Source organism: Ambystoma mexicanum, chromosome 2q, assembly GCF_040938575.1.
Source record: "Ambystoma mexicanum isolate Mex_15411 chromosome 2q, UKY_AmexF1_1, whole genome shotgun sequence".
Lineage (NCBI taxonomy): Eukaryota > Metazoa > Chordata > Amphibia > Caudata > Ambystomatidae > Ambystoma > Ambystoma mexicanum.
This window is the reverse complement of record NC_090924.1, coordinates 1291677832-1291693973: the sequence shown is the minus strand read 5'-3', so window position 1 is coordinate 1291693973 and position 16142 is coordinate 1291677832. Positions and strand designations below refer to the sequence as shown.

The window sequence follows — 16142 nt, the reverse complement described above, 5'->3', positions numbered from 1 at the left end:
TTACTCTACACTGCTCTTCTTCGTTTCAGTGACTTGAATTCATTTCAATTTCCCTGATTACCACCCTGTGCTAGATTTCGGGTGCTGGAGTGGGGAGGAGGAATCAATCATCAGGAAGGAGCTGGTGGTGAAGTTTGTGGTGAAGTGTCATCACAAGGGAAATCTCAAGTGACAAAGCTATCGTGGTGGAATGGTTAATTGGAGGGACAATAAAGAGTTGACCACAGCTGACTGCAGCCTTGGCATTGCCTTGTTTTAGTGTTTGGGAAATGTCAGTGACTGTATACCCTCTGGAGGCCTTCCTGCCGAGTCCAGGTATGCCCAACATACTGTGGAAGGAGTATTGGAGTACTACTTGGATGCTGTTGAATTTGAAGGGATGACTCCTGCAAAAAGGAAAATGTTGCTGTTGCATTCTTGGGGCAAGAAGGGCAAAAAAAGTACAGAGATTTGCCACGCTGACAGATGCCTAAGGAGGGGGCGATTTGGATGAATATCAAAAGGCTCTCTTGCAATTGGATATATTTTTTGCACCCAAGACCAATATAGCAAATCTGTGAAGGAGTAGGTTAGTGTGTTGAGGACCTTGGCAAGCACTTGTGCGTTCACGGCAAGACTGGGCACTGATGAGTTGATTAAAAATCAAATCATTATTCACACAAACAATGCAACTATCCAAGAACGCCTATGCAGGTGTGGAGATCCCACTCTTGAAGAAGGCCATCGCGGTTGCCAAAAAGGTGGAGCTCACTGTGCTGTATTCCCGTACTATAAAGGAGAAGAAGAAGAGTGACTTGTCAGAGACAAGGAGGGGTGATTTGACAAAAGAACTGAACCAAGTGAGTAATGTTACCAAGAGAAGTAAAAAGGGCAATGTGGAGATAGAGGAACTAAACGAGAAAGTGAACCCAAGAATGAGAAGAAGGGGGGGCTACCTTCTGATACTGGAAAAGGGAAGTGTTTCAATTGTGGCTGCTTTGGGCATTTTGCCAATTCAAAAATGTGTCCTGCAATAAATCAAAAGTGCAGTAATTGTGGACTCAAGGGACATTTTGCAGTGACTTGCAGTAGAAAAAAAAGGTTTCCTATGTTCAGAAAGAAGACGAAGAAAATAGCTCAGATGAGGAGGAGCGAGTGATGGTAATGCTGGAGAATAAGGAAGATTATTCTCAAATGAAGTGCCTGAGCTGTAAGATCAGAATAGACAGGTTGCAGGTCAACGTAATGGTGGACAGTTGTTCACTGTACACGATATTGTTAGAAACCAGATGGAAAAAGCTCTGTAAAGCAGGATTAAGTGGAGTACTCAAGAGACCAACATCAGGGATCCTGGTGGATTTAAAGGTTCTAGGATCACCATGAAGGGGATGTTCCAAACTGTGGTTGCTGTGCTGCGGGGTCTTGTAATAAACGTACCTTCACTATAATCAACGCGGCTTGCTGATTACTACATAGTCTTAGGTTACTATTTTGATTCCAAGATTTTAACCAATTTAAATGGGATGATTGTGCTTGTTTCCCCCCATCAGGTGGCTGAACCTTGAAATTAGGAGCTCCTAAAACCTCTGTAAGGATATTGTCCATGGTTCTTTAAAGCCTCCTCTGTTGGGCCTTCAGGTCGCATAGGTGCTTTACCTTCTCTTTGACCTGTGTTGGATGTCCAGCACTCTGACAAGGGACATCCAATCTCATAATCTTTTTACAACTTGGAGGTAATGCAGGCCTGGTGTTCTTGTTATTCCCACCCATCTTCCTTTAACATTTGATTGCAATTGTAGATAAGCTCAAAGGAAGTGAAATCTGTGCAAGCCTGAGATATTTTCCAAAGATGCAATTCATGCAGGTTCTTCCCATCCATCTTTATCTACTACTTTAAGTTCAAGCGTGATGGCGTTCCAATTAGGACATCAAAGCTTGTCCCCCGGGACTTGGTCAAACGGAATCTGGGACAAGTTTGGCATGGTCTTGTGATCTGAGGGATCAAGAGGGTAGGTAGCGGGTCAGGTGCTCTGTAAGGTAAACAGGCACATTGTTGGTCAAGCACTTATGGGTGAGAGTCAAGATCAAGAGCAGCTAGTGCAGCTTTCTTCTTGCCTCAGAGATATGGTGCCCTCTGGGGATACCCAAGACTGCTCTTACTGCCCTGTTCTGGGTCACCTGGAGAGCAGAAAAGTTTGATTGGGCAGTGCTGGCCAGAAGAGCATTGCAATAGTCGATCAGAGAATTGACAAAGGAAGAGGCCAAGAGAGACATATTCTTCTCGGAGAGAAAGGGGCGAATATGATTGAGGAGTTTGATAATAACCCCACAGGATGCATGTGTTTTAGCGACATGCTGCCTCATGGTGAGCTCAGCGTCGGGGTGACGTCTAGCGTTTTGACACTCATGGCGACCGGAATGATGGTATTAACGATGGATAACTTGGTGTACTCTGGGGCCAGTTTCTTTAGCATGTGGCTAGATGTAGTGATAAGAATCTCAATTTTATCGGCATTGAGGGCCATTGAATTCGCCAAGATCCAAGAGTGGATGGTGTGATATATGGAGTTGATAGCCTGAGAATCCTGGGAGTAGATCCCTGAAAGTTTTAGGACAACCTGAGTGTCATCTGCATAGTTGGTGTACAAGACACCCAGGTCGTCAACATCGCCAGCCATAAGTGGGACGATGTAAATATTAAACAGCGTGGGTGACAAAGATGAGCCCTGGGACTTGTGTTCCAATCTGTTCGGATCTCTTCTGGTGTACTAGAGGTGTGGGGCTGACTGATGGTTTAGAAACTGATATTCATCCCTGGACCACTGGTGCCCCGGAAGTTGATTCGTCTCACTTGCTCAAGTAGTTATTTTTATGTTTATGTTTATTGTGTTTATATAGCGCTTTACGCCAAAGCGTTTTACATTATAACAAGGATACAATAAAAAACATTGTCCCCTCTGTTTCTGCCTCTGTTCTTTTAATTGTGGGATTTAATCTTCACTGCCCATCCATTTGAATACTTCCTGACTGGTGGTGCACTATGGTAAGCGGACAAAGGATTTTTTAAAAATGTTTTATCCAAACCATATGTAACATACAGGTGCGCTACATAGGTCTATCAATGAGTACGGCTAACATTCAGTCATGTTATACGTATGCCCGAGTGCTGAAAACACATTCTTTCAATGCATTTTTGCATCCGTGCACGGATTAGGGCAAACATTGTATATTAAAAGTATAGTGTGAAAACAAACACACGTGAACGTATGCTCACTTTCCATGGTAAACCAGCAGTCAGGAATTATTCACATGGAGGGACAGTGGGGCCTCGATGTCATATTTTAAAGAACAAAAACAGAACCATAGAGGCAATAGTTACCCTACTAATAAATGAAATGGCACTGGGGCGACGTTTCTGCATTACCACTCTTGGATTTTCTGCAATCGGCCAAACCTTTGATCTGACAAATTTGCAGTTGTTTCTTTGCTAAATACTAAACTACTAAACATAGGGCCTCATTACACGGACGGCGGTAACCATGGCGCTATCAGCGCCATGGTTGCCGTCGGTATTTTACCGACTCCGCCATAGTGAATGGCGGAATTACCGCCCTATTCCAAGGTGTGTGGGGGCGATAATTCCCCATTCACCATGGCCCTTCCCCGTTCCTATTTTTGCCCCCATAGGGCTCAATGGGAATGGGGAAGGCGGTAATTATGGTACCGCAAATTGCGGTACCGTAATTACCTCCTAGGTCCCTTTGCGGCTCCTGCCACAAAGGGACCTCGTAGTAAGGCGGTAATGGTTTACCGGCACTGGTACCCTTACTGGTACCGGTAAACCCTTACCGCCGTCCGTGTAATGAGGCCCATCGAGTTTACAAGCAGTAGTTATTGGTTCGGGTGAAAAACTCATTGGCAACCCGCTCGCCTTGGAAGCAAGACGACGCGGGGCAACACAGTTCGATGCCCGGGTCCTGCTTGAAAACCTCTGGGTATTAAGCGCGTTATAAAGAACCCCTTATAAAACATAACGTATTTTATGACAGATGCTCAATGATGGCAGGTACTGGGCATGCAAGGACCGCTGAATCACCCGGAGCGTTTTAAAGTTAAGAAACAATGAAAAATCAGCTTACATGTTTAAAATTTCTGAATGGCACAAACTGGACGATGTCTCGTAGAACGGGCTCGCCCTTGGGAGACCTCAGGATGCCGTCGTCCCCATCCAGCATCTGCATGTCACTGAAGTCTGCGTTGCCCACCCCCACGATGATGACCGACATGGGCAGGTGGGAGGCGTGGACGATGGCCTCTCTGGTGTCTGCCATGTCTGTGATGACGCCGTCCGTCAAGATCAGCAGGATGAAATATTGCTGTTTAGGGAAAAGAAGAAGACATATACTTATGTTCTTAAATATTATCAATCAGTTTATTTCTTCAAAGTTTTAATTGACATGTTCCGTCCCAGGAAAATATCAGCACATTCTGTGTAACCGCTGGAAAACTCCATCTCACACTCCTAAACCAGTGGCGGTGCAGGAAAGAAGCTGCAGAGTGGGTGTCTCCCTTTCTGTCTTATGCCCAATGCTCCCCCTGCCACCCACCGAGCAGTGCCGGCCAGCTTAGGGCAGGGTGCCCGACGACAGCGCGGGGCACTATTAGTAACACGCCATGCCAGCTCTGGTGAGTCTTTCAAGTGCTCCCCGAGCTGGCTGCTGGGAGAAGGCGTGGCAGGCACTCTATTGAACTTAAATGCGCCCCGCCCTTGGGCTTTCCAGAACGGGAACAGGGAACATTTAATAACAATGGAGTGCTATTAATCGTTCCAGCACCCCATTCGGGTGATAAACCTCCCTGCTCTGATGCACGAGCGAGCAGGGCAGATTTTTTTATTAGAATAGGGTGTTGATGTGAAAGCAGTGGCGGCTGCTATCATAGAGCGGCCGGGCGCCGCCCCTCCAGAAAAGAAGGAGAAAAGAAAGGAAGCTAAAAGAGATTCAATCTGAGAACTTCTCTGATTGAATCTCTTTTAGCTTTCATTTCCTTTGCCAACAGCGCGGAGGCGCTGTGGCAAGGCAACAATAACAAAGGGCCGGGCCCGGCTGCTTTCATAGCGGGGCGCGTCCCGTTTACGTCTTCCTCTTTCAATAGTAGAGTGCGTGGTGCTCGTAGCTCCACGCACTCTACGTAAGCCCCTTTAATTAGAAGGATGGCGGGGCGCTTCAGGGGTGGCCCCTCCAGTCTAAAATGTGCGTAAACCGCGCAATAGGGTCCAGGTCATCACTGAAATTCCCTCCTCTCCCCTGCATGGGCACAGTAATGTCATTGGCTGTTTGCCAGCCAATGACAACCCTTGCAGTGGCTGGCAAACAGCCAATGACATACTGTATCTATGCAGATCTCTGGTGCTGGGTGTGTGGGTGCGCCTGCGCCACCTTCACACTCTCTCCCTGGCCTTGATTCTTGGGACGACGGCAGGAGTCATGAGTCGACGCGAGCTCAGCTGCCCGGTAAGACCACCACCAGCCCAGCAGAGACGGCCTGGTCCACGACACGAGTTGCCGGCGGGTAAGTAGTAGGTCCCAGCATGTTATTTGTGTTTCCCAGGGCCTCCCAGGGCCCGGGGACGTGGTCCACAGCCGGCCCAGTCAGCAACACTGAAAGACGTGTAGGCCAGGGCCTACGTCTTTCAGTGTTGCTGACTGCCGTCAACTCATTGGGGCATGGGGCCTTGTGTCTCACTCGAGTGAGTCTCCGGCGGGCCTTGGTGGTAGCGGGCCCGGGCCTGCCTACCACCAAGGCGGGGACCGCCTGGCCTGGGCCTTCTTTCCCCCAGTCCGTCCGGACAGCAAGGCCCAGGCAGGCGTGCTGCTGCCCAGTGCGGGCCACCGCCGCATAGAATCTCGACTCCATCCAAAATGTGCCGTTTTATATTTTCGCCATTTTTTGACAAAAAATGCCGAAAATATAAAACGGCACAAGTAAGTCACCAGGGAGAGCCCTGGTAGCGTGAGGGAGAGGCCTGGCCGCCTGGCACAGTGGCACCACCACCACGACTGGTGCGTGCCTGATGGCCAGACCTAGCACAGATGTTCAAATGATACTCTTGGAAGCGGGGTGGTAGCGGTGCAGATGTTCATTTGGCAGATGAGGGTGGGGGTTGATGTGAACAGATTAATGGCTCTCAGACTCATTCACTTTTTAAGCAGTGGAGTTTCTTTGGGAAATTTAAAAATAAAAATGAATTGATGTCCGGCAAGGCCTACTCATTGGGTTCGAGAGGGGTGCCACTTTCAGACAAATCCCTTATTTGCCAACTCACTCTTTACGGCCACTTGCCCTGTTCATTTGGCCCTCTCGTCTCTCTTTCACCCCCCTCTTTCCTCCACCTCCCTGTCGTCCCATGATGTCTCTGCAGTCATCGTCCTCCTGTCTCCATTACCCCTGCCTTCTCTCTCTCCCTCTGCCCCCCCCCCCCTTCCCTCCATCCCCGGGTTCCTGTAACAGCAGAGAAGGCCTCAGCAGGCGCCCGGGGGAGATAATATCGGAAAAGACAGCCTTTTTGCTGCTAAGCCCATGTCTCCTCCAGATCCGCATGCATTAGCCCGGGGAGCTTTTAAGGGATTTGAATGTACTCTCATTTGAGCGGGATTCTCTCTCGCAGCCTGGCACTGCCACAGGGCTGCCAGCACCGGGGAGCGCAGCAAGGGTGGGAGAAGGAAGGCTGACCCTTCCACCACCCTAGTGCGGGCGGGCGGGCGGGAAGAGAGAAAGGGGGTCGCAGCCCTCTGCAGGAGACGGCCTTTTCCATCAAAACACCTGGGCAGGAGAGAGGGAAGGGAGGAAAGGGAAAGCGGGAAAGGAAGGAAAGGAGCAGCAGAATGGAGAGAGGGAGAGCGAGGAGAAGAAAAACGACCGAGATGAGAGAAGTAAGGTCAGAGAGGGGAAGGCGCGAGAGGGAAAGGGAGTTCTTGATAAAATGGGGGAGAGAGAAAGGAAGAGAAAGAGAAAAGGAAGGAGGGAGAACAAAAGAAAAGAGAAAAAGAGGATTGGAAAAGTAGAGGGGAGAGTGCGTTGACAGACAGAGACAAAAAAGGACAGACAGGGATGCAGAAGTAGAGAGGGGGTGGCAAGTAAGGAACAAGGGAGAAGGGAAAGGGTGCACAGGAGAGATAGGGGAGAAGACAAAAGGGGAAGTGGAAAGAGCGAGGACCAGAAATAGAGAGACAGTGTAAACAGGAGGTGTCTAAAGAGAAGGGAGCCAAAAAGGCAGGAGGTAGGAGACACAGGTAAAAAATACACAATACAGCCGATGGCTGGAACGAATTGACTAGAAGTACTGGGACTAAGGGTAGCAGAAGGGGGGGGGCATTAGAAATAGAGAGTTACACAGGAGAAGAAGAAGAGGGAATGCAATGAAGAGAGAAGGGACAGTGTAGAAACGTGAGATAGAAAATGTGAGAGGCGAGTCGAGAGATACCCCGGGGCAAAATCTGAGCAAGGGAGTTCGCCAGTCACAGGGGAATAATATATCATGCATAGAGAGCAATACAGAACCATTGAGAGGGGTCTGATGAGCGGGAAAGAATAACGAAGGGAAGTGGGTAAGGGGTGGGGGGAGATACAGAGGGAAGAAGATACCGATATGGCTTACAGTGGTAAGAGAGACATAGTTTATAATGGATGACACGTGAGTGCGGGTCAACAGAAAAGCGAGCAGCCCGCAGGGTGAAGGGAGCAACAAGCGGGAGAGGGGGAGCGGGACGAGTGGGGAAGGGAGAGCGAGAGAGGTAGCAGAGAGATAGAGCGAGAGAGAGAGAGAGAACACAAGCAGGATATTGTCAGAGTAGAGGAGCACCAGTCAATATAGAGAAGCGAAAGGGTAGAGCAGAGGAGTGAGAGCGCGAGCAGGGGAGAGGGGCAGCAGAGGAGAGAGAGCGCGAGCAGGGGAGAGGGGCAGCAGAGGAGAGAGAGCGCGAGCAGGGGAGAGGGTCAGCAGAGGAGAGAGAGTGCAAGCAGGGGAGAGGGGCAGCAGAGGAGTGAGTGGCCCGGCCTAGCACTGCATGCTGCGGGACTCGGAGGGGTCGCGGGCTGCGGCTGGGACAAGGCCACCTTACTTTTCCCCCACAGTTTACCATTTACGTGAAAATGAATTATTCCCATTGTTAAATCCGTGGTCGAGAGACTTCTCAAAGGAACAGGAGGGAACCGCTGCCCTCTTTGTACACTTTACTGTACCTTGTATCGCAAGCCGTGTGCCAGTTTTTTGACATTGTATTTATTTATTTGTAATGCGCATAGACCGGGCAGAACAAACTGCATCTGGACGCAGGTTTTACTTGGATTGCATTAAAGCTTTATTAAAATATGTATGGTGGTATTAAGAAAATAAATTAGAGAAATGTATCAAGGCAACGCAGACTGATGGGGCCCAGGGGCCAGGACTGAAAAATCCCTGTCTCCTCGGCGCACAAAAACGTGATGCTGGCCCAGCCAGTATACCAGCTATTTTCCTTTTTTTTTTGTGTTTAATTGTATTACAATTTTTACAAAATCATTCTCTTGGCTAGAGATTTGAAGGAGAATGTGGTATATTTCTGTTTTGTTTTGTGCCGTTAAAATTCTCTTCCATCTGTGTTTTCTTCTTTAAAATCAACGGTTTTCTGTTTGTTCCCAACTGATTTGTCTTCCAGCGCTAGGCTTTCAAGAAACTTGGCTGTTGCCACGGTCAGGGTGGTGGATTCTCCACTCATTAACCTGTTGCACCACACTTCTTCACTTGTGGTAAGATGTTTTAGTCTATGTGGTCGCAGGTAAGTTGTTCTGAGTTTGTCTGTACCCGGACAGTGAAGGAGTAGATGTCGCACTGTTTCGGTCTCCGAGGTATTACAGTATCTACAGTTTTTATCTTGCGCCTGCTTTCAGAGGAATAAAATTTCTTTCGTCTTCAAGACGTTCAAGCGTGCCCTTAGGAAAGTTGTGCGTAGACGTTTATCTGGAATTGTTTTTAGATAATTTCTTGTCTCGTCAATCCTTTGTGTATTGATTGTAAGGTGGGTCAGGGATGAATGCTTCTCTGCTTTTTCTAGGGTCTCAATCCAATCATACATTTTTAGCTTTTTCTTTATTTTCCCTGGGATGCGTTCTATGTCCCATTCTGAGCATCCGATTTTTTCTGATTGTTCTAGTAGATTGTTATACCACGTTGACATCATTAAGTTTTTTTTACTCATCATTTCCTTATAGATGATGTCCAAAATGATGGGACGCAGACTTCTTAGGATTTTTCCCAGAAATAGTAGACTGTTTCTCACTACCACTGATTTTAGTGATTGAAGGCTTAGTTCCCGTCGGATGACTGCTGTAGGGATAGAGTTCAGTAATCGTAGTACTTTGCGCCAAAAAACGCCTTCCAATTTTGTCCACAATGTCATTGGAAGATGTGGCATTGCTTCTGCCCCGTTGGTTATTGCTGGATTGGCTTTAGCTTTGAAAAATTTTATTATTGGGAGGATTGTGAATTTGCCAAATTTTCTTTCCAAAAGTGATGCTTGTACTGCTAGTGTTTTTGTCTTAAGGATAAGATGCTCTTGCATTGATATTTCTATTTGGCTGCGAGCTATTTTCACTCCCAAATACGTAAAACTTTTCACTGTCTCCACTGAGATCTTTTAATTGGTTTTGACGGTTTTTCCAAGATCATGATTTTGGTTTTTGTTGTGTTCAGATCTAAATCGTTCTTCTTCAGGTAAATTACGAGACTGTCTAGTTGCCTCTGTAGGCCAATGGCTGTTTGGTCCAGCAATAAGATGTCATCCGCGTAGAGCAGGCGTGTCACTTTCGACTCTCCTATTTTAGGAGGGAAGGAACGGGTGTCGTTTTCTGCATCTACTATGTCTTCCATATATGCCTTATAAAGAGCAGGAGCCAGGGGATAACCTTGTTTGACCCCTCTGGCCTTTTTTTTATAGTTTTTGACACTAAGCCTGCATCGTTCAGGCGTACTCTGATTGAGGTGTCACTGTACAGGGCTTTGATTGGTTCAAGGAGTGACGGTGGATAATTTTGTTTTTTCAGTTTTCTCCATAGTTTTGCCCTGTTTACACGATCAAACGCTTGTACCAAGTCGATCGAGGCTATAAAAATTGTTGGATGGCCCTCAAAAACTCTGGCCTTCAAGATGCTGATCATCATGATGTTAACCGAAGTGCCTACATTCTTTTCAAACCCTGATTGTAATGGGTCTGCTGTCTTTGCCTCTTTCTGCCATTCCTGAAATTTATCCAACACCAAGGATCCGAAAAGTTTTCCCAGCACGTCCAATAGTGCAATAGGTCTGTAGTTTCTTGGGTCGTCCCGCGGACCTTTCTTATAAATTGGGACGATGTTTGCTGTTTCCATGTTGCAGGAATAGATCTTGTTATCCTGCATCTTCTGAAGATTTCCTAATGAATATGAAACCGCAGGGACAGGATTTGCAGGCAACTGCAATCAGCTATTCTCAATACAAGCTGCTGTAAAATACACCATCACACTTGCACACGTAAGAATAGTGCACCACCATTAATATGTAAAAGCGGATGCTTTTTTCATATTTCGGTGGGTTTTTTGGACAGTACATTGCACATTTTGTAGGCCATTTTTCCCACCGAGTGGGTGGGCTCGCGCGCTGCGCGCGTTCGTTACTAAATTCGCCCTGGGAAATTTACGCCGCATCAGCTTTCAAACTCACCAGCCGCCACTGTGTGAAAGCATCAGCACCACATTCCAGTGATGAAATCCCTGCTCTGGCTCTGGGAGTTAAAAAAGAAATACACCCGCACCCCGGGCCTTGAAATTCACTGCCTGGGGCGCTGTCGATGCTAAAGCTGGCACGGCCACCAAGTGCTGAAATGTACACGGGCTCTTACACTAGTTTCAGAATAATTCAGTAGGAGATTTCACACCAATTCATGCAATTAATTATTCAGGTCAATTTGTACAACCATGGGTCACTTCAGTGTAGTGGTCTCACATGCCACAATCTCACTTCCTAGCACAGGAGCAAGAAACATGCTATGTTATAACAGTAATACCACTGTGCAGGTGACTCCTCGCTTCTCAAACAAGGGTATGCACATGAAACTCTGTAGATAAAAGTCAAACCAGTATATCATATATCAAAATAATATAGTCTGCCTTGTCTACCTTTCTATGAACAATTATGCAATACGTTTTCATGTCACAGACCCTTCCATTAATAAGTGCATATTTATTCTGAAGATTAACTTTACCTAACTTAAGAAAGGACAGCATTGCAGCAACTTTTTCAATCAGTTCACATTTAAAAATGTTTAGAAGAAGCGAAATCCCTTTTGGAACACAACATCAGGAAATCAAAATAGTAAAGGAATCAACAAGTGGCTGACTGATTGGTCTCAGGAGTTCACTTATGGCAACAACGACAAAAAACATACTTTCTGTGCTGTAAATTTCAATGCAGGTGAACTGATTAGTTTTAAAATAACTTTATATTTTGGGCAAAAATGATGAGGAAACTGTAAGGAGGAGCGGAGTAATTGGGGAAAAACCTGCCATGGACAAAATCCAAACACAGAAATGTACCCACAAATCACATCACTCATTGAGATAATCACTCTGTCAGCACCTGTTTGAACAATGGAATAGCTTTCTGAATGTGAGGGGGTTCGGACAGTGTCCCAAAGCCTTACATAATTAGTAGAAAAGAAGCAGCAGCAGAGCAGGTGCCACATTACAGGAAGACAGACAGGGCTGTGGCTGGACCATTTATGTTGTTGTAGCCTAGAACAGGGTGGGCTACAGGGACATGCTGACCTAAGAGGCGTACCGAGGATTGGGCCCAGAGGTGGTCAAGAGACAGACCTTAACAGGACGTGCTCTTTGAAACGTCAGCCCGGACTCTGGCAGCCAGAGTCACCAGCATAAATAAATCTCTGGGGACCCAGCTGAGGAAGGAAAATCCTACCCGGTAGTACTTGGTATGGGGAAGAATTCCTACCCGTAGTAGCAAAGAGATACCCCTTTGGGCAAAAGGGTTCAAACACAGTGCTGGCCCTAATAGCAGTGTTGATACCAGGGCCTCTTTCAGTGGATAAAGTCAAAGACCAAGACCAGGATCAAGGCAAAGACTAAGGCAAAGACCAAGGCAAAGGCAAAGACTAAGGCAAAGGCTAAGGCAAAGACCAAGGCAAAGGCAAAGGCTAAGACTAAGGCAAAGACTAAGGCAAAGGCAAAGACTAAGGCAAAGACCAAGGCAAAGACCAAGGCAAAGGCTGATAAAAAACGTTTACTGGGGCACTCAAACATACCTGTGACTGTGAGTATCACCCAGGAGCTTGGAAAACTAGAGTAGGGATTGGGCTGTGGATTTAAGGTCCTCCTAGATTAGACCCTTCCACTGAACTCACTTTGTCCCACCTTGTGTCCACTGTTTTGCTTCGAATCTCCCTGTTCCCACCCTGCATAGGCTTTTCACCCAAACCTGTCCTTATCTTAGTGCTCCCCGGAAAAGGGAAACAAGCTTTGGCCAAAATACCCACCCCCGTGGAGCGGAAGTTGTCCTGCAAATCACAATCATTATTATTATTATTATTATTAATATGATTTATACAGCGCAAACTAAGGCCCAAAGGAAAATGGAACAAAAGAACCCCTGGGGGAGGACCAGATGAAGAACAAGAATCAGAATAAATGTGTATTAAGCGCTTCACAAAAGCTCTGAAGATGCAAAGTCTCCCGAAGCTGAGTTGGAAGTGCATTCCATAGCGATGGAGCAAGGACAGAAAAAGACCTCTCCCCGGGCCTAGCTTTGCAATATCTCAGAACCACCAACAGATTAAGGGAGGCAGAGCGTAGCAGTCTACCTAAAATGTATCTTCTCAGCTTTGTTTTGAAGATATCTGCTCCTGTATCAGGAATCGCCCTGAAATGCTTTTTTACTGGTAACCTATGTAATTTTCGCAACAGGCTAGAGGAATGAGGCAGTCTAGGAGCTCCAAGTGCTAGGCATGCGGCAACATTTTTCAACAGCTGCAGCCGATAGATCAAGAAGTCAGGTTGGCCCAGGTAGATCCCATTGTTCAGGATTTACAATTTGAGAAATCCCAAGCTGCATACCGCAGCAACTTGTGCTTCCCTAGAACCCGATTGCAGAAATGAAATACATAGGCTCTTAACTGAGTCCCTGGGCTCAGGGCAAGGCCCCAGTCAGTCAGGCAAGAAATCTGGGATCCAGGATAAGTTGGCAAGGTTGGAGCCCATTAACAGGTTCTCTATTTTCTCACCATTGAGCCACACTTAGTTCTTAGCCATCCAGTTTTCAATTGCAACTAACCAGTTATTGCAACTAAGCAATCTGACCAATACCATGATTAGCCCTGGGACACAGTGGATAAGTGAGATCTACTTTGGCATATATATATATATATATATATATATATATATATATATATATATCCAAAAAAGGAGCCAGTACGGACTGAAAAAAGGAAAAACACTTTGTAGTTGATACAGCTGTTTTTAATGATAAAAAATGCAAAATATTAACAAAGATAGCAAAAGCAGCAACATACAGACAGACAGAGGCAGGACGCCGTGGTGCGCGACCTGCAACACAACGCGTTTCGTGCTACACTGAGCGCTTGATCACATGAGGGGAAGTGGGTTTCCCGGCATAAATGCAAACAAACCAAACAACAGTCCTACATCTCTGTCGGTCATTCTCACAGTAGGCCATAGCAATGGATGGAAACAATGGCAGCCATGTTGTCATGTAGACAGGAGCATCGACTGCATGATAAGCTAGAGTCCAACATGTTCAAGCGTAAATTGCAAGGACAGCAAAACAATACTAGCGCATAATATGCGCATATACTGATGGATATAGGAGAAAAATAACGTTAAAAAAACCTGCAAAACATTAATGTCAAAATAAACATCAAAATACCATATATACGTTGTATTCAACAAAAGCAAACATAAAATCAAACTACTACAGTATAGTCCCCAGGTCATTGAATACAGGCACACAATGAATGAGTGCTACCTGTCGAAAGTGGCTAGGTGGAAAGATTGCAAATATTAAATATTAAAATGGGCACATGAATGTGTGGCCGTTAAATAACCAACGAGGAGAACAATAGCATTGGGCACACCATGACAACCAGATAAAAATACAACAACAGGTGGGTACCAAGGTCACAAAGGTTGTAAAAATGAGCAAAGGACTAAAGTGCTAGAGCAGGAATGGAGATGACATCACAGCCATTGAAGGCAATATAATAATCACCCATGGTGCAAAGGCATAATAGAAACCAGCCATAACTGAGCATAAGACAAGAAAAACATAACAAGTCTTATATAAAGATACTAATGATCCATCGGCTAAGGACCTGAGGCAAAGGACGGCTCCTACAGAGACGGCTCCAGGTTGTATCTGCAGGTATCAGTAGGAGAAGCAAGAAGCCAATATCAAGAAACTCTGCCCTCTGCAAGTGAAAGTTGCATTTAGAAGATGCGCACAATAGCCTTGTTGAAAAAAGTTGCATTTAAAAGTGTACCCTATAGCCTTGCTGAGAAAGTTGCATTTAGAAGTTGCACCCAATAGCCTTGCTGAGAAAAGTTGCATTTTAGAAGTGTACCTATAGCCTTGCTGAGAAAGTTGCATTTTAGAAGTGTACCAATAGCCTTGCTGAGAAAATTGCATTTAGAAGTGTACCCTATAGCCTATGTGTGCATTTAGAAGTTGCACCCACTAGCCTTGATGAGAAAGTTGCATTTAAAAGTGTAGCCTATAGCCTTGCAGAGAAATTTGCATTTAGAAGTTGCGCCCAATAGCCTTGCTCAGTAAAGTTGCATTTTAGGAGTGTACCCTATAGCCTAAGTGTGCATTTAGAAGTTGTGCCCAAAAGCCTTGCTGAGAAAGTTGCATTTAAAAGTGTACCCTATAGCCTTGCAGAGAAATTTGCATTTAGAAGTTGTGCCCAATAGCCTTGCTGAGAAAGTTGCATTTTAGAAGTGTACCTACAGCCTTGCTGAGAAAGTTGCATTTAGAAGTGTACCCTATAGCCTATGTGTGCATTTAGAAGTTGCGCCCAATAGCCTTGCTGAGAAAGTTGCATTTAAAAGTGTACCCTATAGCCTTGCAGAGAAATTTGCATTTTGAGGTTGCGCCCAATAGCCTTGCTCAGTAAAGTTGCATTTTAGGAGTGTACCCTATAGCCTAAGTGTGCATTTAGAAGTTGTGCCCAATAGCCTTGCTGAGAAAGTTGCATTTAAAAGTGTACCCTATAGCCTTGCAGAGAAATTTGCATTTAGAAGTTGTGCCCAATAGCCTTGCTGAGAAAGTTGCATTTAGAAGTTGTGCCCAATAGCCTTGCTGAGAAAAGTTGCATTTTAGAAGTGTACCTATAGCCTTGCTGAGAAAGTTGCATTTAGAAGTGTACCCTATAGCCTATGTGTGCATTTAGAAGTTGCGCCCAATAGCCTTGCTCAGTAAAGTTGCATTTGGAAGTGTACCCTATAGCCTTGCTGAGAAAGTTGCATTTAGAAGTGTACCCTATAGCCTTGCTGAGAAAGTTGCATTTAGAAGTTGCGCCCAATAGCCTTGCTGAGAAAAGTTGCATTTTAGAAGTGTACCTATAGCCTTGCTGAGAAAAGTTGCATTAAGAAGTTGTGCCCAATAGCCTTGCTGAGAAAGTGTACCCTGTTGCATTTAGAAGTGTACCCTATAGCCTATGTGCGCATCTAGAAGTTGTACCCAATAGCCTTGCTGAGAAAGTGTACCCTGTTGCATTTAGAAGTGTACCCTATAGCCTATGTGTGCATTTAGAAGTTGTGCCCAATAGCCTCCCTTAGAAAGTTGCTTTTAGAAGTTGTGCCCAATAGCCTCTCTGAGAAAACTGCATTTAAAAGTGTACCCTATAGCCTATGTGTGCATTTAGAAGTAGTGTCCAATAGCCTCTCTGAGAAAACTGCATCTAGAAGTGTACCCTATAGCCTATGTGTGCATTTAGAAGTTGTGCCCAATAGCCTTGCTCAGTAAAGTTGCATTTAGAAGTGTACCCTATAGCCTTGCTGAGAAAGTTGCATTTAGAAGTTGTGCCCAATAGCCTTGCTGAGAAAGTGTACCCTGTTGCATT

General features: G+C 45.8%; 1 protein-coding gene across 3 annotated transcripts in view; it reads right to left on the bottom strand.

The window, feature by feature from the left end:
• Positions 1-16142, bottom strand: part of CPNE4 (copine 4) — a 1706709-nt gene that overhangs the window by 43182 nt on the left and 1647385 nt on the right. For all 3 annotated transcript variants that reach the window (XM_069648719.1, XM_069648721.1, XM_069648720.1), the window contains exon 15: positions 4119-4355. In XM_069648719.1, the coding sequence (XP_069504820.1) occupies positions 4119-4355 (237 nt within the window). The remainder of the gene's footprint in view (positions 1-4118; positions 4356-16142) is intronic.